Source organism: Glossina fuscipes, unplaced genomic scaffold (genome assembly GCF_014805625.2).
Source record: "Glossina fuscipes isolate IAEA_lab_2018 unplaced genomic scaffold, Yale_Gfus_2 61594, whole genome shotgun sequence".
NCBI classification, from domain to species: domain Eukaryota; kingdom Metazoa; phylum Arthropoda; class Insecta; order Diptera; family Glossinidae; genus Glossina; species Glossina fuscipes.
In genome coordinates, this window is record NW_024003803.1 from 1,342,316 (window position 1) to 1,368,382 (window position 26,067).

The 26,067-nt window shown below is 35.1% G+C and overlaps 1 protein-coding gene across 5 annotated transcripts in view; it reads left to right on the forward strand.

Moving 5' to 3' along the window:
• Window positions 1–26,067, forward strand: part of LOC119643755 — a 152,928-nt gene that overhangs the window by 51,918 nt on the left and 74,943 nt on the right. Inside the window, exons 2-4 of one of the 5 annotated variants that reach the window (XM_038043217.1) lie at window positions 4,477–4,591; window positions 17,724–19,829; window positions 19,890–20,537. In XM_038043217.1, coding sequence (XP_037899145.1) covers window positions 17,810–19,829; window positions 19,890–20,537 — 2,668 coding nt within the window. In that variant the 5' untranslated portion in view covers window positions 4,477–4,591; window positions 17,724–17,809. Of the gene's footprint in view, window positions 1–4,476; window positions 4,592–16,102; window positions 16,523–17,723; window positions 20,538–26,067 lie in introns of those variants that run through there. The other 4 variants (XM_038043215.1, XM_038043213.1, XM_038043212.1 and 1 more) reach the window with 4 other exon arrangements.

The following is a 26,067-nucleotide window of genomic DNA, read 5'->3' on the forward strand; positions in this document are numbered from 1 at the left end:
CACATACGCGATATCCGCGTTAACCAGTTTTAGCAATAACACTGAAAGGACAGAAGTTAAATACACAAAAACACCGAAACAATTGAAAAAATGCAGACGAAAAGAAAACACGCACTACACTGAACACAAGTCGACTCGTCTTGAGCAGAAATGCATTAGAAGTAAAAGCATTCGTAATAAAGAATTATTCAAAGGAACCTTTCATTGTGTTGTCACTACAAGTTAAACAAAACCCTGAAGGATCTATTGTGGAGATAAGAGCTTATCCATTTTACTAGGTAGAAAGGGAAGCCAGAGGGTTGGAGTTTAAAGATGAGTAATTGGTGGTTAACCATATTAAACGCTTTGCTTAAATCAGTGTATATGAGATCAATGCGAGAGCCATTAGAAAAAGCCTTGAAAACATGGCAAGCAAGCTCCAACAGATTGATACCATAGATATTCTTTTCCGAAAGTCATGTTGCAATGGCTATATATACAATTTGATAGAAAAGTCTATATGTTGAGTCACAGTTCGCTCGAAAAGTTTAGGCAAGACACTCAACTTGGCTATGCTCCTGTAGTACTCAACAAATTGTCTACTTCCACTTTTGTGGATAGGAATAAGGAAACTACTCTTCTAACACGAAGGGAAGACACCTAAATTCAAGGACTGGTTAAAAATTTTTGAGATCACACCACCTAACTCGACAGCACAAGATTTAAGTACATATGATGGAATTCCATCAGGTCCAGGGGCATAACTATATTTTAGAGAACTCAAGCCTTTAAAAGCATCATCTTCCGAAATAACCAAGTTAGGACTTGAAACCGAGTTATTTATAGGGTATGGGTAGTTTGCTGATAAATCGAAATTAGCAATCGAAAAGTTTCGTCGGAAATACTCAGCAAACAGATTTGAGATTTCAAAATCATCCGAGGAATCAGAGCCATTAATAGAAACATGAGAGGGATATGTGGAAATTTTTCTTTTAGAGTTAACAAATTTAAAAAAGTATTTAGGATTAGCAAACAGAGAGGATTTAATGAACTGAAGGTATCTGCAGTAATAATGGTGATTGAGGGAGTTAAATCTATGCCTCGCCACCGAGTAAGCGAAATAGTCGAGCGCATTGCCACTTTTCGAATACTTTATGAATAGCGTGTGTTTTCCATTCTTGTGATATTTAATTGTCTTATTAAACCAGGGGGTGAAACCTGCTTCGAGGTCGGCACTGCTTGATCGGAGCAGATGCAACAATAGCTAGATTTAAAGTATTGTAGAACGCAGACACTAAGCTCTCAATACAGCCGGTTGAGAAATCAAGCCTCATATGTGAGAGATGATGTTTTAGCAATACAATATTGAATTTATGAAAATCATAATATTTATTTGAAAAAGTTTGATTTGCCACATTAAGGCAGTTCAACGAACCATCATTCTTATGATGAAAGGAAATGCACATAAATGGATGATAAAGTTGCTCAGGTAAAAGGTGGACAACGATTTACGTTAATCTTGGGAAAATTGGCAAAGCAGAGATCAAGCAGTCTACCATTACAATTAGGGGTACGATTATATTGAACCAAATTATGATCAAACAATTCATTAAAGAACACAACAGTCCTATCAGACGTTGAAGTAGGAATCAAACATCTAGAATTATAACTGTTACATTAAGTGACTTGAGGCAAGTTGAAGTCACCCAATGCAACGACCAAATCGGTGGGTCTAGATCGCTAGGCCACTACAGAAATGAGGGCAGCCTGTTTCTTGTAAATGGAGATATCAGAATTTGGGGGAATATAGGAGCTGGTCATAAATAGGTGTTTGTGAGGCCTTTTCGCACGAATGGCGATAAAGCCAACGTCAGGAGAAGTAGGACATTCTATTGAATTGGACGGCACTAACGCAGATATGGCAATTAATACACCACCACCAATTCGATCCAATCGATCATTTCTAAAATCCTGCAAAGAATTATGGAAAAGTTCAGACGATGTAGACCAGGCTTTAACCAACTTTCCATGAAGGCCAAACAGGAAAACTCCGTGCTCACTGAATATAAGAAGGTAGAACGAATTTTTGAAGTTAGGCCTCTAACATTTTCGTAAATGAGAGATAATGAGCCTGAATAAAAATTTAGTTGTTTGAAGACGATAGGACTACTGCTTTAATATTACGTGGTCGCTCACGAAGAATAAGTTCCTTAATTAAGGATCCTACTGGCCACAGTGGTTTGCTTAACAACATACCAATGTTTTCAGTCGGAACTAGTATTTTAAAAGAATGGATTGCCTTAGATTGAGAATGAGCCAATTTGAAAATGCTAACACGCTTTAAATTGACAGATTGGACTTTCGCCGCCAGATAAATTTTAATGTTATCCACAGAGGTATCAGGTGCCATCCTTGACAGAAATATTGCTTTTCTGGGAGGAACTGCCGTCGGGCAAATATCATTACTACTAGGAACAGTAGGGTACACGGCTGGGCAATTATGAGATGGAGAGAATATTGAAGGGATTATCACATTTCCACGAATAGCTTGTTCAACATGCCCTGTTTGGTTACCAGCGTTTGCACTCGAACACACAGGGGGAGAAGATGATTTATTTTGATCTTTATTATTTTTAGGCGTTGACGCCTGAGTAGAGTTGGTGACGGCACTGGGAGGTGATACTTTTGCCACTTCAGCATAGCTTAAACCAGAAGGACTTGCCGGCTTATTTGTAACTATTTTGTTACCGACCGACTCAGCAATTTCGGAAACACTGACGTTCATTGTAGAGCTTGAGGGAGCGCTAACTTATACCAACGAATCAGATTTACAGGAACTCAGAGGTGACGTCCCACACGCTATGGTACTAGTTGTTATTTTTCTGGCTTGGGTAGAAGATGAGTGCTCAATAAAACGATATTCATCATACCTAGACTTAATAAGCTCAAGCTTCTCCCACAAGTAGCCGAGATTTTTACTCAATTCCAAGAAACCTTATCTCATCTCCGTGAAGAGTTTGTAAAAATCAATGTCGTACTTCCTACAGTCAGAACATTACCAACGTAAACCTTTCGAGGGATCAGCAACTGCATCAGCAGCACGGCCGATAATACCGGCACACTTTGCATGGCAAAAACGATCAGAAAGCCAACACCAAATGATTCATTATGAAGAAAATAAAGAACAAATTGCAAAAAGTGTCACAACATAAATTTTGTCAACAAATTTAAGCAAACTTCTCCGTTACGTTGACACTGTAACACGAGAGCGAATGCAAACCCAAAGTGCAAACACCAAAAAAAGAGAGAAAACAAAATTACAAAAATACTCTCTCAAGTTTGACGTAAATTTCACACTATTGAAGGAACGGTAAACAAAGAACGAACCAAGAGAAAAGCTGTAATTACCAGAAGAAAAAAAAACACCAAAGAAACTTATTATCGAGCGTACCAAGGGCTGATCGCAAGAACCAAACTGAATATCGCAACAAAATTTCAATATAATATAAGTCTTTCACTTTTATACCTTTTGTACTTTTATACTTTTACAAACAATTAGGCTTCAAACGCGTAAAAAGCTTTAAAGCAATAAGACAAAAGAAAAGAGTGCAATAATTGTTTACACAAATTAAAACCGTACGATCACAGCGCGATCAGTTGCCAAACGATGAAAATGTAAAAAAATTAAAAAAAAATTTTGTTTTTTTCTCGGATTGATTTATTTTGTTGGACATAATGGTCTTGTATTCTTGCGGATCGATCCCACTTCTTAACCTTATATTCTTAATCAATTAAGGATTAGTTCCGTAGAATTTCAGCTTTTTATCTTCCTTTTTGTAATTTTAAGATTTGAAAAAACTTAACAAACCGAAGGATTTTTGTAAAAATTTGAATGTGAAAAATGTCCGTGAATCAAGTATTAACGCAAAACGAAAAATAATTTTGTGTATATCTTTTGAGTGTGATAGAGCATAAGACAGCAATATTTCGTTCTACATTAAAAAAACAAATAATATGCTATCTCTCCTTAGAAACGGAGAAGAACATTAGTTGCAAAAATTTGTATATAATTGTATATTGTATAGAACCCATAATATTACTACGCCAACCCACGTCCTATAAAAGTGAACACCATGGACTCAGTAGGTGTATTCTATAGAACCGCCTTTGTATTAATTAAAATTCTTGTAAACCACATGGCTTGCTTCTCTCTATTTTGTTATCAAAACACGCTACAAAAATCACCACTATTTACTTAAACAAATTAAAAAGAAAGCGTATATAAGGCATTATAAAATTTAAAAAAAAAACCGTATTATTCGAGAATTTTTGGTATTGTGACGGAAACAATTGTTGTTGTGAAAAATTGAAGAAGGGTTAAAAAGAAGAATCAGTGGTAGCGAACGTCTAGCGAAAAATCCAATTCATTCAATGTCAACATCTACATCACTGATTTCAAGACTCATTATATGGCTGTCCACTTCTCCAATTTTTTAGATTATCTAATATTTATACAATCTGGGAATCATGGTATGGCCAGAAGACTGCAACATCTCGCTCGAGGACGGGGATATTTAAGTTCTTAGAATCAGAGTCCACGTGTATAATAGAAGTGAGTATTCTGCATTCATTCAATTTAGAAAAAACGTCTCTTTGTCTATAATAGAATTTGGTAATAATTTATATAAGCAGTCGTCTAACATAAAAATATTTTTTTAACAAAAAAATTAAGATAATTACCTCCGATGCATCTATGGGAAACCTAATTGCCGCTAACTTTTCTCTTAATAAATGCTACATTGCTAACATTGCTTTCGGCATTTTGCAAAATCCGAAGAGTCGGCCTCTCTCTCGTAGATTCTAGCGAGACGGAAAATGTTAATGTAACCATTCCCAACAATTTGCTTAAATTTGGACCATTGCCAAACTTCTGTAAAGTCACACAAGGCATGTGATTCAGCAAAGTTGACTTAAGTATCGAGCCGGTAATACAGTGCCGTTAATGTTGGTTCTTTGGTGACGCTGACAAAGCTTGCACTTGCCGAAAGTCCCATTGCCCTTCTTGCGATCATCATCCTGTCGATAAATTAGAAGATGTATTAACTGCAAAACAACACATCTGATTTAAAGAGATATCCTTCTTAGAAAACAATTGTAAATATCAAGAAAGGCGCTGCAGATCGCTTTAAACTTTATGTCTACTCCTTATTTCAGAGCTTTTTACCTCATCCCAATTTTGTTTTCTCCCTTTCTCTCGAAAATTTCTTTAACTTGTCTCCCCCAAACAAATCCACGACAGTCAAACGAGACTGCTTCAAAGTAAAAAGTCGTTAAATGCTGTAATAATTACCGATCCTACCAATACTTCTAATTCGCTAACTCAGGTTTTTGAGCTTATAGGTAAACTACAGAGTGACAAATATCCTCTCAAACCAAAACAGTCTTAAACTGCGATCCTCTTCTGGGCTGCTTACGGCTCGTCGTTAATGAAAATAGCACAATCCAGCTGCAATAGTATCTGTAACCAATTCAAAAAGTTCGCACAGTGTCTTTATTGAAGAGTAACACCAAAAAGACTGAATCGCTAATGTATCGTTAACATAAGAGAAAAACAAAAATCTTCGCAAATTGAATTTTATATGGATAATGTACAAAAACAAAGATATGAAAACGCATGTTAATATCATAATTATGTTGTGTTGTGTGTTGCTTCGTTTAGGAAACAAAATAAAATTTAAACTAAATATATAATTTTTCTTAACTAAAATAATGACACCGAAACAAGACCGATTGCGATTACAAGGAAAATTTGGGCCTGAAATTTATGCAACCACCAAACCATAAATAGTTCATATATCTTTTTAATAGAACAATGTTATATATTTGTCTGGAGTGTGTTCATTGATGTGTACACTAGAAGAAAAAGAGAATAAGAAAATTAATGTCTTCAATCCAAACCCAAAAACGTAAAAGAGATCAATGACGAGTAGTGCAAAGAGCGCTTGCATTTGGTTGGAGTTTTGTAATGCAACAAAATAATGCACAAAGCGTAAAGAAAATGAGTAAATAAAAAAAATATGTGAATAAAGGAAAACTTTCTTGAGAATCTCGTGAACACTTGCACTCACATAAATCCTTCCTTTTAATTTCTAATTTTATTTAACCCTTATATAAAGGAATTAAAAAAGAAAAATTGAAATCAAGCGGAAAATGAGTGGAGTTACGGAAGAAGTAAAAACAAAAAATCACCTAAAAATTTTCCTTTTATTTTTTTAATTTTCAAGAAAACATACTGATGTTACATCATCATGAACACTCACTCCTTTAGTTCAATAACTCTGCTACAAACAATAATATAACATTTTAAACGTAAATAATACTTGCAAACAATGAAAATCCAAGAAATAATTCTTTTTAACGTTTAAAAATACAAAAACATTGCATTTACTGCACGACCACTTGTGGCACACCTACAACGCGGAATTTTACGCCTGTATTTTATGTATACTGAAAATATAGGGCAGCGACCAACGCCGTTATATAGTACATCCATAAACGGTAAAGGATGACATGACCCTCTAGCTTTTCGCCTAATGAGGCCCTATATTATATTTTTATTTTTATATGAGATCTTACATTGTAAAAGCATCAGCCAAATCATTGTGGAACTGACCAATATTTGGTAGCTGTTTGTTTAGGGTGCCGTTTGCAAAAAAGTTTTGATTCCACAACTATACTCGAATTGTTACGGCAAGGAACAATGGAGAAATTTTCTCCTCAGGAATCGTTGTCTTCATTGTATCCCTCTTATTCGCGAGTCTATAATTAGGCAACCTGTTCGATTGTAACGTTCCGACACAACGGGTCCCTTGCTTCGATAAACAGTATGCCAGGGGCGATGATGTATAAAAATGATAGAAAAATGTTATGTGATACATTTATCACACTTATTCTTGGTATTACTTTAGTTGATCGCAAGACGATATTATTGGTGATTCCTAAATAGGGCTCATCTGTTAGTCTATTTATTTTGTCTTCCTATCCGGAATAGACTTCGAAACAGTACGCGTATCCCATGAGATTACATAAAATAAATGTTCTTGTAACTCCACTTATGTGGCTTATTTGGCAAAGACTATTTCAGGAAATGAATTACTCTTTGTTAACATATTTATTCGTCTACTGGGAGGCGATGGTTTATGAGAATAGAGGAAAATTTTGCATTTAAGTTGTTTAATCTTCATAGTCTGAATAATTTTCCTGAACATATATTGGGGTGAAACATACTTCTTATGGCCTCAAAACGATTCACGGGCACAGCGTTCTTTATTAGTTCATAACCAAACTTCCGAGGCACACGGGGAAAATGTTGACCAGACATAAATAACAAAATACTAGTGAATTTTTCTGATTCGTAGACAATTACCACGCAACAGCTCGATAAGTTTGCTTGAATGGCATAGAGATTAGTTTTGTAGGGATAAAAAAAATTGAGAAGATGTAAAAGATTGGTGAGGTAGGGTTGGTTGATAGAAATGAAGTAGAAAGCAATTGATAAATTTTGTGAAGTTAAAATTAGAGTTCTCTTGAAATAAATAAAGCCAGCATTTCACGTGTCGCTGTGATGGTACCACCTTTCTAGAAGACTAACCTTCGTCTTTGGATCAATTGGAGAGTCAATTTTTTACTTTCCATACTACCAAATATTACACCACCGGATCACAATTTGTACCAAGCTCTAAAATAGCCTTATCAAATGAATTTCGGAATTCCGAAGAAAGACGTCTGCAACAATTGTTAGAAAACTTTCATCTTGGTGATAAAAACCCTTTAATATTTTTAAGTGAAATGTATTAACTATCTGCCAGAAAATTGTCTGATGAAATTTTTTGTTAGTCAGCTCAGGCAACTTAGACAGACACCGTTTATGGCAGAGAAGATCAATGAGCGTCTAGAATGTCCGTCAATAAGCACAATGATTTCAAAAAATTACAATGAAATGTTTTGCAATATCTAGACACAAATCACTGAATTATCCAACAATAATGATGGAATTAAATTGCAAAGCCGGATGTGAAATTAAAATAGAATCAGCAGCCGCAATAAAAATGCATATTCAGCTGAACGATTGTGTTAGTGTCATTCCAAATGACTGACCAAGGAAAATTTAAAATATGTCTGGAAATTCTTCATAGATACAGGAACCGGTGTATCAGTAATTCCATCATCTATCCCTATTAACCGTTTTAAATTAAGCAAACTCCAACTTCAAGTAAATAAGTCAATCATCAACACTTGTGAAAAAAAAGCTTTGTATTTAAACAGTTTATAAGGGAGTTTTTTATTGTGAGCAGCTAATTATCAGTTTTGACCTTCTGGAACATTTTCGGTTGCTTAACGACGTCAAAATAAAATGCCTTATCGATAGCCCAACAAAGTTAAGCGCACCACGTCTAATGTCAATCAAGAACGTTAGTTTTTCTGTCAATAGTTGCTCAATTCTTTTTCATGTTCTATTATCGGAATTTAAACATTCAGCAACCATCACGTATTTTGCCCGAGGCTAAACATTCGGTTGTTCATCACATTGAAACCAAAATTGTGCAAAAATAATTTAACTATATAATGCAATTAGGTATATGTCGTCCGTCGAAGAATAGTTGAGCAAATCCTTTACACCTTGCACTAAAATCTAGCACCAACTGGCGTCCGTGCGGTGACTATAGAGCTCTCAACCAAATGACAATTCCGGATAGTTACCCTTTGAATAATTTTTTAATTAATTTACACGGCAAGAAAATCTTTTTTAAAATACATTTGGTGAAAACTTACTCCCAAATAGCAAACAAACCAAACACAGCCATTATCTCGCAAATAGGGCTTTTAGAACTTAAAAGAATGGCTTTTGGTTAGTGTATTGCCGCCCAAACTGTTCAACGGCTTATGCACGAAATTCTAAAAAGCCGCGAATTTTGTGCTATCTACATTGACGATATTCTTACAACATTTTAAAATACTTTTTAGTCGATTAAGATAAGTGAACTATTTTTCCTAAGATATGTAATAATATCAAAAAGATTATAACTAAATCCAGAACGTAGAAGAGCAGTAGTGAAACAAGAACTACAAGGAAACGAACACGGTCGAAGCCAAATTGTTGGTCTTAGTAATTTTTATCCAAAGTTCATCCTCAAAGCAGCCGAGGTATAAGCCATGCTTCATGATATAAAAACACGTTAAAAGAAAAACGGTAAGCGAAAAAGCAATTGGGCAGATAAACTTAAACAAAAAACACGTTCGTTTTGCAAAAAATAACTTACCAACGCTACACCTGTAGCCTACCCGATCCAAGCATCCTTTATTACTTAGGATTGACGTTTCAGATTTTGGCATGGGAACAAATTTCCAACGCCATAGCACTTGCAAACTTGAACTGCAAGCAATACATTCTGCTTTTAAGCACATTTCCAGTACTTTTTAAAAGGCCGCACATTTACCATCCGTAGAGGTCACATACCGCTTACGTTCGCTTTCTGCTGAAAACTGAACAAATTTGGACCAAGGTAAGTATGTTAATTGGACTACATTGGACAATACAGTGCTGATATCAGATACGTCAAAGAAGAAAATAATGTAAAAGCTGATTTTTTTCTCACGAATTGAAACTATTTCTATGCCAAGTAGTATCGATTACGAGTTCTTGGAAAGAGATCAAGAATTTGATGGAGAATTATCAAACTTACTTTCAATTTCATTACATAATCTTCTTTTGGAGAAAATAAAATTACCAAATTTAAATTTAGAGGTTCTTCGTGATTTCTCTTTCATACGTTCATTCGTTATGCCAAACTTTCGCGGTGAAATATTTGATATTATGCATAACTTGTCACATCCAAGTTCAAAATTTTCAAATAAAATGATCACTGAACGATGCGTATGGTTATCAATAAAAGTGGACTAAACTTTGGGTACCCTGCTGCAAATTGAAGATTGGCAAAAAAACCCAAACGCCAAGCGGTAACATGACGATAACAAATAAATAAATTGCGATCAGTTACGGGATATTTTATATAGTGAGTGTTCGTTATGTCGTTATTCCCGACTAATAATAGATAATAACACATCACCATCATCTACAAATTTTTGAAGAAAATTGGGAGTAAAATAATGGAGGAAACATCTGTATGGCATATCTAGATTGGCAATATTTGGATCCAACGTGCTGGGCTCGTGGGTTTTTTTAAAGGTATCATAGGACAAGTGGTCATTTTTCCAGATAAGGCACCACTTATTAAATAGAATTTTAGTTATTTTAACCTTCATTTGGAACATTGCTTTCTTGTTCGCCTACCATGTGCTCTTTTTCGTCAAATCTCGCATGATTTCTCTAAGGCTAGTGTAAAGTTCAGCCTCGTCATTCTGCTTTTATACCGTTTCACAAGCAAATTAGACTTCTTTCCAATGCACAGATAGCCGCTTAATTTATGCCAAGGGACAAAAGGGTTTGTTTTTGTAGAGATGGTTGTCAAATCAATTAGAAACCAATCATTTTTATAGAAATGGTAGATGGATGGTCTTAAAGTGAATTGATTTATATAAAATCTTATCATTAATATTCAAGATCATGGTCACCCCTATCTAATAAGAATATGCAAACATTGTTAGACATTTAAGTTTTTTAACTAATCTGGGTAAAATAGTACCCGCTAAAATGTCCCTGTGTTATTACTAAATCGCAACCCTGGCTGGCACATATGATTACCGCTTGGAGTCTTCACCTGCACTCACCGTCGACTGCAGTTTTGCAGTGCCGAAAAAGCGTTAGTTTACATTTCTGCTCCGACGGCGATGGCCGCTTTGAATCTTCTGCTGCACTCAGAGTTTAGGAGAAAGAGACTAGGAGAGACATTTGGAGAGCAAGTTAATCGTTTATAATATTTACAATTTTACGTTAATAAAAATTGTGTGAAAGGTAAACAAGCAAGAGTTTTAATCGGGAAAGCGGGCAGCAGTAAATAGGCGATACTCTGCGCAACAAATTTTCTCATAACGTGGACCTTGGCGCGTCTGAGCTGACACCCATATTAAAAGGTTGTAAAGTACCACAACTTAAACGATTAATGAGCAAAAGGACTAATTTTGCCTCCTGATGTATTTCTACATAACAAAAGAACTGCGTTTTTCTTGTATAGATCTATAAGTATATACAAAAATATACATATTATTCTTTAGTCTTACCTTGTTTCTATCTGAAAACAACTTGCCTTATATGTTTTTATTACTTTTTATACAAATAATTCTAATTCAACACACCCGCCGAAGGAAAACTTTACTCAGATAGAACGCTTACAATGAAAATTGTCACGGATAAACAAATAAACTATCAAAGATTCTAGTTGCGTTCGGAAACGATAAAAAAGTCGTAGTAGAATTAGTAAAATTTTGTAAAATTTAGATTAAAAAAAAACATTATGTAAAGATTGGAAGATAAAGCGGGGTGTGTCTTAAAATTACACAGTGCGTTTGCTAGTCACTACTTTTTTTCTTTTCCTTCGATGTAAGTTAATTTGAATGTACAAAAAATAGCCCGATTAATTTATTGACATTCCATTCACGTCAAAATCCACACTACATCTCCTCCGTAGTGAATTTTCTCTCCCTTACTTCTTTTCTATCGCAGGTTTACCAATTGTTCAGGTATCCAATCTTTCTCTTAGACTGACATTCAAAGTTGTGGAACCAAACTACGGGATTTCATTTTTAACAAATGTTACGAAACAAAAATCAAATGTTATAATCCGTTTATAGCCTCCTACCCTTTTGACCTTTTTAACATATATCGTTTTTATTACACAACAGACGGCAAAACCTACGATCGCAAATAATTATGTTACATCTCTTGTGATTTTCCACTTGCAAACAGTGCACCCATTGAAGCTTGTAGCACTATTGACATATTCTTTGATGATGTTTTGATCATAAGTTTTTAAATTCCATCTGATTGCAATGTTTCAAACACCGCCTTCACTAATGTATTTTCGTTCAGCTCCGACGCGTCCGCGTTAATATGTGGGGATTTTAATGTTCACAACGTTTGATGAGACAACCGATTTTCCAATTCGAAAGGCAGACAAATTCAAGATCTTGAAATCAAAAAATTTTTTCTATACAATAGTGGCGGCCCCAGCTATTTTATTTTTTCGCGTCTTGTTTTAGATCTTTCAATCTGTACACCTCATCTTAGTTCACTACTAGTAGTAGCTGAAAAACTCCTAACGATATTCTAAGTAACTCCCTTTTTCTAAATGAAATGAGTCTGCATTTGCACACTTTCGTCCGTATCTTGTCATGCCATCGAGTTCCAAAGTATGTAAAAACTTCCTTGTTTTAGGGTTTCTTTGACCATTTCTCTACGCCTCTCACCCATACCCCTCTGCCAAATCCCTTTAAAAAAATTCGCGTCTTCAAAATCCCTGATGGATTACCGCACGCAATTGGGTCGCAGCCAAACTCAGACTTGTAGCAAAAAAATGTAAAAGATCGTCTTTTAGAATAAATTTTAAAATTTTCACTGACGATAGAAAGAAATACATATATATTATCAAGCTGGAAAAACGCAAAAGTTGAAAAAAATGTTATGAAAATGGCAGTAGTGAAATGTCAGTTTCAGAATTTTTAAAGGAATTACTCCGTCCGACTTTTCTATATCTGTGCAATTCCTCAACGAATTCTATGACGGTCTGCCCTGTAATGCTCTCTGTGCCGCACGATGAACAACGTAATCATTTGTTTTTAAACGATATATATTTCTCTGAACTCAGTGAAGCAATTAGTATCACTCTAATTCAACAATATTCTAAACACCAATTACATGCCATCTTCTTGAAATGACTTCCAGTGATCACCTTGAGGGAAAATAATAATCTGCCTATTTAATTTAACTCCTTCATATGTATTCCCTTAGTTCCCATCGTTACGAAAATCCCGGAAAAAATATTATATTCGCGGTTAAAGTAATTTATTGAATCTAAACGCATTCTCAAACATTTTCAATTCGGTTTTCCGCGGATCTAGATCTGCCCAAACCAGTATACTTAGGGTATGGTCTGCAATCAACTTAGTCCTTGCTAAGGATGACATTCACATCGACTGCTTTCTGTATACAACACCTGTTTTCGATTTTGTTAACATTAACACATTAAAATCTGTCTCACTCTGTTTAAATTTCCCTGACAGACTCTGTAATTTAATATACGACCTCTTTCCTTACAAGAATATTTTAATTAACAATAATGAAGCCATCGTGCATAGGAAATCTTTCACAGGTGTTCTCCAGCGCCTTGTGCTAAGACTTTTGTGTTTAATTTATATATTAAAAAAATTTTCATTTTTCTTTTCGAAAATATATCAGTTTTGAACGATTTTCACATTTACAACGCCTAGAAGAAAGCTTCAGAGACCTCACAAAGTAAATATATTCTCGAGCAGCACTAAGTTCTGAATCGATTGTAATTATACAATATGCACATTAGTACGTTGTAAGCATTCTCCTGGCCGCAAAGATGAAGCTATCGATTTTCAATTTCGCAGAAGCATTAAAAGTTCTTGCAAGCAGATTGGTATTGAAAATGGGTCAAATCAGTCGAAAGACATTCCTATAGTACTACGTAAACTGAGAATACCTCGGTTTTTCAAAATGAATAAGAAATTAATTTTTTGCTTTTTACTCACCAAATATAGAAGATAAATCTGCAAATATATGCAGGTATTTTCTAAAGACGATGATGAAGTACCTGCACCACAATAGAAAAAGTCGGCTATGCCAGCTTGATCTTATAGTCTGTCATTTTAACAATTTCATTTTTTTTTCAACGCAAAGAAACAAGCTTTGAAAACCACATAAAGTATGTAAGTGCTTGTCTAGTTAAAATTCGAAATGCACCTAAGAATATCTCTCTATTCGCCTGTCCGTCTGTAAGTCTGCCCAACTGCGTAGTGTCTGTGGGAAACATTCTTCCGTTCGTACACCATACATATATATATATATATTATTATTATTATTATAAATTTAGCCAGAGAATAAATTCTAAGACTGAAGTCTTAAAGCATTAGCATCTAAGTCTTTCGGCTGTATTAGAAACTCTACCGCACTTGAGATTTGAACTCATGATCATTGAGTTGCTAGTGGAGACTCTAACCGAGTCGGCCACTCAGGCCGAAAAGAAAAAAAAATCAATATTGTAAAGTGTGAAAATTAGTATTTTAGCCTTTTTTTAGGATAGCATTGACGGGTATAAAAGATTTGGTCACAGCCAAATGTAATTTTCTTACTTGTCAGCTCTCACTCTGATGAATAGTTGTGCGTGAAAAAAATACAATCAGCCCTTGATATTATTTTCTCTCGCTTTGAGTGTCTCCAGCTCACGTTTCCTATTAATAAGGCCTCCTAACCTAATTTTTACCAGAATAGAAGAGACCCTATTGTTACTCCAACTCTAATAGATGGCTTCAATATACCCGTTGACAAAACTTCTTATTCTTTAGGTTCTGTCTTACATTTAAAATTTTTCCAGCTGCTCACATTAGCAAAATTATAAAACAGTGCTGTCAACTAATTAACGTCCTGAAATCCATTTGTGGGGTTTCGACCTCTCTGGTACAATCAAACTATATCTCGGGCTAGTAAGGCTAAAACTGGAATACACTTTCTCACTTTTATCGGATATTTCAATTGAGGATTTTTTTAAATTATATAGAACTCAATAGAAAAGCCTTCGCCTAGCTCTTGCTGCCATGAACTCTACTCACACATTGAGCTAAGAATAGATGTCAAACTTTATGCCTCGACTCGAAAGATTTCGTTTTCTCGCCAATGTCACCTTTAATAAAATTTGCATTAATGAGAGTCATCCGGCTTTACCTTTTATTTACGACTTTCTGATATACATAACTTATTTATAATTCCTTTCGGTTCACATAATTTCCAGCCAGTGATCAAGGTCTTGCTTTTGCGAAAGTCCACAGAAGCGAAATGCCGTTGCTTGAATTTGGTTAATATCAAATGCAAACAATTTCCATCGTTATTGAGAGATCTAAGTTCGACGCTGTAGAAGAGGTCTCTGGCTCCCCAATGTTAACATCGGAGCTTATTTCTGAAATCACCCATGCAGCTTTGCATTTTCGGATGAATATCTTGCGATTTTGAGTATTCAATCACAGAGGAGATTCCTTATCACATCAGAGGGTAAATCGATTCTATTTCCTTTGCAATCGCTTCCATCAGGAAGCGCTTAGATTAGATCTTTGCTATATAATCAATTCATTTTTATCTGGGTACCTAGTCATATTCAAGGAAATACCACTGCAGATAATATCGTCTTTTTCAGACAATGATTGCGTTCTGATTACTGCTGGCATGAAGGCAATTGACAAGAACCACTCTGTCTTTTGTTAGCAACAGCGCTGGAGTAATTTAATTCATAGTTGTCACATACACTCTTTATCTCCGAAAGTAAATATAGCACTTTGCTTTACCTATTGCAGCCTCAGACGCGTTTGCCTTATTAACAGGCTGATGTTTAACCACACGAGACGAAATGATCATCTGTACTAAATTAACATAGTGAGCAACTCCACATGCACGTTTAGGGTTTTGCAACCATCTTCTATTTATCTGTCACTACTATTTGCCATTCTACGCATCGCAAACTGTGTATATGTGGTCTTCATAATCGCAGCGTTTTTGACATACTGGTTTCATGAAGCTAACCGCCAACTTTGTTAAGATTCAACTAGAGAACTTCGTGTTTACATTGAACTATTTTTACTTAATTTGTTGATTTGCTGACTCGCGCAAGAAGAAGATTGTTCACAAAATTTTCATAAATATAATTGATCAAAAAAAAATTAAAACCATTTAATACCAGAAAGAAAAGATAATCGCAAATAAATAATTCGGTACGTTCCCAGCCGAGGCACCATGATCATTTGCCATCCTGCACAAAACTGAACTAGCTAGCTATGAACTAGGAGATGTTGAATAATTATAACAGTTGTGCATTTCTGGACTATATTTGTGCAGCAACAATAGATCAAAGATAGCAAAGACTAACAGACAAAAAGGCGAGCAGGAATTAATGATTTCTTTCTTTTAGAGTAATATTTCTGTATGATGCCTTTAATAGGATCATCGATTCTTTAAAAGTAATTCGGTTTGTTTGTTTAACAGTAATTAGGTCATTTGGTTTCCTGTCGACGTGAGTAAAAAAAAAATAGCTAATCATGAATTGATCGAAAAGAAAATCATTTGAAGAAATTCACACCAGGTTTTTAAAAGAAATGATTGTTGTGCTAAGAAAAGTGAAGTACCAACAATATTATTGTACAAAATAAGGATTGCTGCGCACAGAAAAAGTCACCGTATTCTTAAGGGTGATGCCCCTTTCAACGCAGTGATGTGTGAGTGATGTGTTAAAGAAGGGAAGAATCAAGGAGAAGATTAGCAGGGAATACAGGCAAACATGTGGAAAGTAGCGAAAAAGAAGTAAGTTCAAATTTTGAAATATCTACAGGTTTTTTTCAAAATAAGTTAAAACCATTTAAAAACAAGAAGAAAAAAACAGTCGCATATATAATTAATCATCTATAGAACGTCAAAGAAGGAAGCTCATTTTGCCCTTTAGCTCTTAAGAATCTTATTACACTTATAGTAAAGTAATAAACATGAATAGGTTGTCTGGATCCGAAGTTTTCGCTGGAAAACAAAACCATTTTTTTATTAAATCTTACATCAAATGTACAAAGATGAAATAGTTTCATTTACATTTTATGTAAGCATCGACAATAGGTTGATGGTATCAACAATTCGGAGTAAACCAAAAATGATTTATCTCTTCTGCTCTTGTACTTATCACCGGATAGTATATGCTCGTTTCGTCATTCTGTTTGTAACACTAGAAATGGCATTCGTATCCTCTTCAATGATGCTGGAATGGCTGTACCAAACTCGGCATTCGTCGGCAATAGAATTTAAAATTTAGCATATATTTTTATTAGAAGCATGTTGATACCCTTTTCGACGAAGATACCGTTTTTTTAATAAACGTTCACTTAGCATGAAGCTGGGCAGTTCTATTGCAATAACAACCCTATTATACGCACTAACCTTGTTTCGACAAATTCAGAATTCTACTCCTGCTTTTGATTTATATGTAATTATGAATCAACGCAGAGTTCAGAATAAATATATATAATATAGAACTCTAGAAAAACTCAGTTATATATTGTATTTTAGCACGAGTCCGAAGTTGTTGAATGACATATTTGAGAATCTATTGAAATTCTCTATATTCTTAAAATCTGTCCGATACCATATATCATTCCAAGGTACAACAACACTTTTAATTCTGGGCATGTCTAGACGTTAATGGATTAAAATTAATCTTGCTTAGGATATCTTTATTGGTTAGCTGAGTATTTACGCGAAATTTGAAAGAGACGTTCAGTGGAGGCTTTAACGTGCAGTATGCATATACCTTGCCATTAAAATTGCAAACTTCTTTTAGAATTATTAAAGTTATGCCTATGTTTTCATGACAAGGAAAATAAGTAAATAATTGGATCTTCAATGCTAAATGTGTTACAACTAGAATGATGACAATTAGTAAACGATTCACTTCCGGCGATGGGCATAAAAAAGAGTTACCATTTACTAAAACGCAAATCAATATTCAAATTTTTTACAGTCTCTGGATACGCAGTTTTGATTTGGAGTCCTGTGTAATGTGCTTTTCTCTCTCAGCCCTATTTGACAATGTATGTGCGCGACTAAATGGCTAAGGATATTGCAAGTATAGAAAGGGGAGAACAAAAGCAACAGCAAACCCACCAAGAATATCAGCGAAGACACCATCAATATACTTTATTTGAACTTATAGGTTTCATTACGTTCTTGAATCCTTTAGCTAAAATACTTTTAATTTTAATATGGACAATAAATGTTGGTAACTGTTTGCTGCATCAGCGACAAAGCGAGCAACAACAACTCCTGCAACAGCAAAATGATTTTCTTAGCCAACCGGAAGAAAAAGGAGCAGTATTTGTAACAGATTGGCTTAAAAGAAAACTGTGCAATAATTTGACTATTATTAACTTTTATTCTGTTGAATCAACGCCTGCAATTTGGCTAACTGATTTTAGCCGTAATGTAGTTGTTTCATTTTGGGTAAAAAGTTACAATGAAACAAAACAAACCGTCGCGTGCAACTCGATTCAGGATGTTTACGAAGACGACTTTTATTATTACATTTGGTTGTACAAATTGTTAATTTATATGTTCGTAGCGAGCAGTTTTGAGATTTTGTTGCTATTGGCCAGAAACTTACACAACATTAATCTAACAATAAGCCGCTGTTGGACATCGTTGAACATGTGGATGCAAAGTATTTTTTTTAGTCATCTTAGCTGCAAGCATTATACAAGCAATGCATTACTTCACTTTGGGTGCAAGGCTACAGACTCAAGGGCTATGTCAGAATTGCATCATAACAGTAATATTACTATCAATTTTAAAAAAGGCGCAAAAAGAAGATTAAAATCAGAAATAAGGATGATTACAGCAGCATCTACGATAGTAAAGACCTCGCCAAGAACAATAGAAACAACAGTCTCACTGAAACCTCTGCTTAAAAGGAAGGGACCTCTATCGTACGTATTTGCTGTACTTGGCTGCCATGTTAGTCCATCACGAAGTTGTAGTTCCGTTAGTTGCATGTTTCAACCGTATTTTAATAACGAAAACAGTACATCATTTGCAGTTAGTTATACTCAAGTTAGTGCCATGGGTGACTTTTTATTGCTTATGTTGTTTATACACGTGTATTACCAAAAACAACAGCAACAGCAGCAATTTGAACAATCTCAATCAGCAACACCGCAGCGTCATCAGTCACGCTATTACCAACAAGAGCACAGATCAACGAATAAAGCATTTTCATATCTAGGTGATCAGAAAAGCTGTCCCCAACATTGTGGTAATATGCATCAAAAGTTGTGGATGCCTACATATCATGTTTGTACTGCGCCGGTAGCAATACCAACGACTGTAAGTGCGACCGATGACATTAGTATAGGAACAAGACCTTCTGCTGTTGTTCAATGTATTTCTCGAAATAGTAAACTTTGTTCGTGCTTCTGTTGTAGTGGCAGTAATTTCTGGTTGCAATGCTGTAATTGTTATTGCTGCCCATGTTATTGCTGTTTTGCTTGCTCATTGTGCTCCTATACTGCGACGTGCTGTACCTCCTACAGCTGTATATGTTGTAGTATATGCGGGGTGTTCTGTCCAACGTATCAGCATTTTAAAGCCTGCTGTTTTATTTACTATTGCAATATGAACCACAAAAGCTGCAAATATTGCAATACTTGCTATCAAAACGGCCATTTAAGCACCCGTGCCACCGCCCCAGTAGAAATCGTTTGTGTGAAATTCTCTAAAACTGGTTTATTCAATAGAGGTAATTTCTTAGCATATTGTGCATTTCGTGGTGGATATTCGCCTTATGCATGGACCTTACCGCTCAGAACAATCGGGTGTTACGAAATGCTTCAAACTGCTAACGGGTTACGCACCTATGTATCGTTATCTAGCAACAAAAGTTACAGGGGAGGGGTATTTCTATTAGTTTACCACTATAATTATTGTCAAGCTGTAATGCAGGCGCTGTGTCAAATGTTACCGCACATACTAAAATTGCACTCGTGCGAGCGCAGTATAAAATTTCATCAAACACTCTGTGGCATAGTTCCTGTTGTCGTGGCAACGAAAATATTGATGTCAACTAATGAACATGGTAAAATATACAATTCAAATCCCTTACGTATATTTATGTTTACTAATTGCAAACGATTAGCTCGGTCTAACCACAAGAAGCGTCGACATCGCAAATCTTGCTACCGATCAACGCTAAATCGTTTATCACAATCGCCTTTCTGTAATTACAAGAATCTATCAACTAACAGAAGTGCTTCACCATCTAAATTTGTGACATCTGTTAACAGAATTGGATTGTTAGCCTCACTACCAACATCGAATTCTCTGCGTACCATTTATCCTTGTGCCACATCACCAATACGTACATTGCGCCGCCTTTGTGGTTCGAAGTACAATCTGACGTGGCTGCTTATTAGCCTTGTGTGGTTTGAAGGCCCTAAGCTAACGAATTGCAATGTCATAATTAATTACCAGTACCAATCCCCTCCGCCCACCAACACTAATAACAACAATCCGAAAGCTACCGTTACTACTAAACCGGATGTTGAGTTCGATTATAAAGCTAGCAACATGTTAAATAGCGTTCATAATGTTAACATCACAACTCTTACCAGAACAGCTAACGTTTACAATACTGGCAGTAAGAATATCCAGCAAATATGCAGTAATTACCAGATGCATACACGTGTGCAGCGCGCCTTGCCGTTTAGTAACATAAATCTATCAACAAGTGCCTCAAAATTGAATGTTTTATGGCGAGAACACTCATTTTCTAGATCAAAATTCGGTAAGTTGGAAAATATGTTTATATTTATAGGTAAAATTAAGTATTGCTTCGCAAAAACAAAACAGAGACTTCGGCTTTTTTTTAGATGTACACAGTGCCCTATACAGACTGAGCAATAACTATTACTTTCCGCCGTAGGTCTTTTCGGTTTGATTGTTGTTCAATAATATATCAGTCGTAATTTTCGTAACTCTTCTGATTGTGAACCCCTTGTTTGCACACACTAACGATTTGCATTGCGTTCTTTTTGGTTGGCTTTTTTTTAAATGATTCGACTTTTATTTGTTGGAAAACACTGAATCTGAAATCTAAGTTTTTAATATATGCGTGATTTTTTCTAAAGTTTCTTCCATTTGTTTCATAAATGATGACTTGAAATCTATGCTTCGATCGGTTTTCTATGGAAAACACAATCACAGAACCAAATACTTTTATTTAAAGTAAGGTCCTATAGACAGGTCTATATCTTTAAGTTCTATATGTTAAAGTTTTTTTATTGAAAATCATGTTAAAATAGTGTAGTCGGGCAAGGTCACGACTACTAAATGCTCTATAAGGCTTCAGCTAATAGAACTTTTCATTACCTTAGTCCTACAAGGTCCTAAATTATATCTTATATAAGATCATTCTTATAACCCTTATGTGTAAAGTCGTTCGAAAAATTGAACAATGTGATCTAAACTTAATACAATAATTTTGTAAGTCAAGATAATACAAATCATGAAATACAGGAAATTACAGCTTTTTGCCATATAAAGATTTATTAGTTGTAATTTTTACGTGGAAGACCATTCAAGGCCCAAATCCCCCCAAATTTTGCATATTCTTTCAGTATGTTAATATATTGCTTTTTGGTTTGTGCCGAGAACAATCAAAACGTGCAAACTTTTCATACAACGTCTTTAAGGTTGTATGGAGAGTAATCGAAAAATGAACCGAACTAATGCATTTTCGATAGGACTCGTCCTTGGACCAAAACATCTTGTTATACCAAATTTCATCAAACTATTTCTTAAAAAAAAAATAAAAAAGGAACAGGCAGAGATATTGACAGGATTAGATCGGTTTAGAAAATGATGTTAAATCGACCAGCATATGCGGATGTTATTAACATTTATACGTCCATAAGTTGGTATAAGGTATCATAAGGATCCCTTGACACATCTATACCATGTGAGCTTTGACTATGTATTGTTATACTAATATACGTGTACTAGGCACTGCTTTAGATTAGGGTAAACAAGTGTACCTCATCGACTACCGTAAATATTGGCACAGATGTCAGCTAGAATGCGGCCAATCTAAATCATAAAAACAGATTAGTATTTACAAATAAATAAACTTTCTTTACGCTCCTCTATTTCGATTTGGAATTTTGTTCAGCCATTATAATTCGTTTTCTTTCAGCTAACTTTTTCGCTGGCGCAACACCTATCCAGTTTTTATGTCGTTTGCTTCAAATAATATCGTTATGAGTGTTTTCATTAACGTCAGCGATTTTTCGAACTCTGCCAAAAATTTATTTTGCCTTCCGCACTCTTATGACTCTATCGATGAGTTTTCTGAAAGTTGAATTGAATTTTGCCTCCGATAAAATTTGCAAAGTAAAGGCCTGTAATATTTTATTTTCTGCCTTTGCGCACGCTATAGTTCCCTGAAAATTTTTTTTTCCCACATCCAACAACCACAAAAGCAAGTAAGAAAATTAAATTCGGTCGGTTTTTTATATCCATCACCGTTATCCTGAAAAAGACAAAACAAGTGGATGGCCAAAATTTTCGTGCTCTATAATAAGAAATGGGCTGCTGATTTCTTTTATTTTCCGTTTAGGCATGTGGGCGTTATAGGCATATCGTGTGAAAAGTTTAGATCAATTCCACAATCTTTTGCAAATTTGTAGGCGATATCTTCATTTTCGCTAACTGAAGAATGTTTACCACAAATGCTACAAATCTGCGCAAACAGACAGATGGACAGACGAACAAGCGGTCATGTTTAGGTGCATTTCAAATTTGAAACTGGCCAAGAATTTGCACATTTTATAGCGTTTTTGAAGCTTGTTGCGCTGAAGCGTTATAAAGGTATTGAAAAAACAGCTAAAGTTTGATGCACTATAATATTGGGTAAGTGTGGTAAATTTTACCCATTTTTGTGCACAAATGCTGCAGCATCGCCCATACAATATTTTATCGAATTTTTGCACATTTATTTGTTTATGAGTAGTGAGCAAAGAACCAATTTTTCGTTTTTATTGTTGTCAGTTAAAATATCAATCTGCGTGCAAAAACTTTCAATGCTTCTGCTAAATTTGAAGCCGATAAGTGCGTTTTTGCGACCACGGGTATGTTTACAACAGATATTACACAGACCGAAGTGCTTAAGTCGGTTTAGAATTTGATACTAATCAAGAATATATATACTTTGTGGAGTCTCTGATGCTCTCTTCTGGGTGTGGCGAGCGTTTTGACAAAGTTAATGTACCCTTATCCTTCGGTGATGACTATAAAAAAGATATGCAACTATTTCTCGTTCCGTTAATTGTATTTAGTCACTTTTAGATTGCACATATATATGACACGCTTGCACGAGCTGAGTACATTGTTAAGTAAAATCTTCTTTTCCATTTTACGTGTTTCCCTTAACGCACTCAGCTGTAAATGTGTAATAGCGTAGACTTTATTTACAAATTTAGAATAACTGGCTTGCAGAACTTTCTTTTAAAAACAAACAAGACTTAGATATGCCAAATTTTTGTTGATAACTGAGGTTAGGAGATTGTTGGCCACACCTTTTTGTCGGTCTGTTATATATAACGCTATTAATTAGCAGCCATTAGTATGCTTGCTCCTCCAATCTCGTTATTTGTAAGGCCAATGATTTTTTCATAGTTTCTTGTAATGACGTCGCATTCTTTTGAACGTTTGCAAAGCAGAAGCACATATAATTTCGTGTTTTTACGCGAGTATAGGTTTTGGTGTGTACAGAAGTGTGCATGCAAAAAGAGGCCCAACAGCAGGTATTTATTTGGCAAATGTAATTTGTTTTATTTTCATCGTTTGCTTTGAAGAATTGGAGAATTATAAATTTCATATACCCAACTGCTTTTACAATGTTTAATGAAAATTATCATGTAAACGTATATGAAGAATATACATTGCAGCTTGTTATAATTATTTTTATGTAATTTATTTATTGTTTATATATTTATTAATTTTATTTGCTTATACATACATATTGGACATATCTAATCCAATTTTCCATATCATGTATGAAATATTTTTCGCGGCGCCTATTCATATTATATTATTATTATATTTTTTATAGTCCAGAATTATACTCCACAATTATTTCAATTTAAATATAATAATAAATAATTATATATTTATTCATTTATTTATTAATTAATTAAATTCCGCTACAGAACAAGTCATTGGTCGAATATAAGCTACAAAATAACTTAAACTGTAGTATAAAAGAGAAAATAAATAAAAATAAATCTGAGATTGACATATAATGTACAACAAAATTCATCTGAGCACTAAATTAAGATACTGCGATATATATTGATAAATGAGTATGAGGTTGTTTGTGCATTATTAATAGTAACAAATAAGAAAAATTCAAATATAAAGAAGTATTTTAATTCCATTCACCTATATTTCTACAAAACTCAAAAATTTTTTGATTTGATTGTTAAACTTGAATTTTGAATCAAAAGCAACTTTGTGATTGCAGACGTTTTCTAGGATGTGGTTATCAATACGATAATAAGAGGGCACCGTATTACTACATGTAAAAGACGTATTCTTACATTTTTTTGAATTCAGCATCATACCATTGATTGCACACTGTGAGCACAGGTTCTTAAGGTTAGACTGAGGAAGTTCAGTATCACGTAACGAATCGAAGGAAAGAGATAGATGTCTTTGTGGGTTAAACGTGGATACACTACATTGTCGCTTTAACCCCAAGGTGCACGATGACACACGGGTTAATTTTGCGTAACCGGCGTCCTGCAAAGAGTGAAACAATCCCTATAAGCTAGGGGCCTAAACTAAACTAGAGACTGGACATACTAGCTTCCATCACGGTTTACACAAGTATGTAAATTTGGCAAGCACCAATTTGCTGTTGCAATTTCGCTTTCATCTCTACCTGCAGCTACTTGTGACATAGTGAGTGGGCACCGTGGAGCTTAATGTTAGCCAATAAAGCCTTCAGTCTTACTTCACGCGACATAGTCACTCTTGCCTTCGGATAAACCATACCTTCCCTAGCTAGCCAACACCGTACTACCCTTCTTCAAGATGTAATAGCGTCGGGTGTTACATCTGACATGGCGGGCGTTAGCATGCTTTCGACTATTACTATATCGACGTATTTTACGTAACCCTTTACCAGCTGGTTGATTAGTATTTCCTTCTTAACAATAGTCTGTGAGAAAAGAGTGCTTCTTCGAACATACCCCTAAGATATCTTTCAGAAAACTTGTCGCCAAGTTATACGTAGGCCAAACTCTTAAACTCTTCTTCGCCGTTCAAGACCGTCTCCAGGTATCACGAGAAGGTAAGAGAGGGACAATTTAACGTCGTGTGCAAACATTAAAACGCGGGAGTGTTGAATGCACTCTGGAAGGTCATTTGCGTACAAAATTAAATAAAGCAGGCCAAGATGACTACCCTGAGGAACACCAGAAGTGACGACAATTAGTCTGGATTGATAAGCATTCATCACCACCCGTTGGATGCGACCAGAGAGATAGCTGCTGAACCAGGCAATTATACTGTCCGACAAATCAAGGCGATGTAATTTACAAAGTAACATCCTAAAAGCTTTGGAAATGTCCGTGAAAATAAGATCAGATTGTTTATGATCGAAAAACGATTTCTAATTTGGATTGCAAAAGCCCAAAAGATTAGTAGCAGTTGATCCCTGTTTTAAAAAACAGTGCTATATCATTGATCCTAAAGGAATGGCCTGCACAAAGTTTGGCAAATCCTCTAAAATTCTCAATAATTTTTTGAGAACCACGTTTATAAAGAGGTAAAACTACTTTTCCAAACCGATGGAAAGTAATTTTTTTCAGATGAAAATTAAATATATGTGTGTGGGGAAAACATAGTAAATCAAGACAATATTGAAGGATAGCAGACGGAGCGCCATCAGGAACAGAGGAATTCAACATTCACAATCCTATAAATATTTCTTCTTAGAGAAGGACATAGATGAAAATATATTAAAAGAGCTTATCGAATATAGATAACTATCAAAGGAAATATTTGAACATTGGTTGAGTTCCCCAAAAAAATCTGCAAAAAAGTCGGATATTAGAGACGCTTCGGATGATTCGAAATTTCCAAAGTGCATGACGGAAGGAAATCATTCTACTTCGTGTGAATTTTTTAAAAAGCATACCTTTTTTATTACGGGCCATCCATGAATGTTTGGTATACTAAGCAGGAGAGTCTGAGGTGTGATAACACTTAAATAGTATTGAAACGGACATTGCGGGAAAAAGTGGACTGTAAAT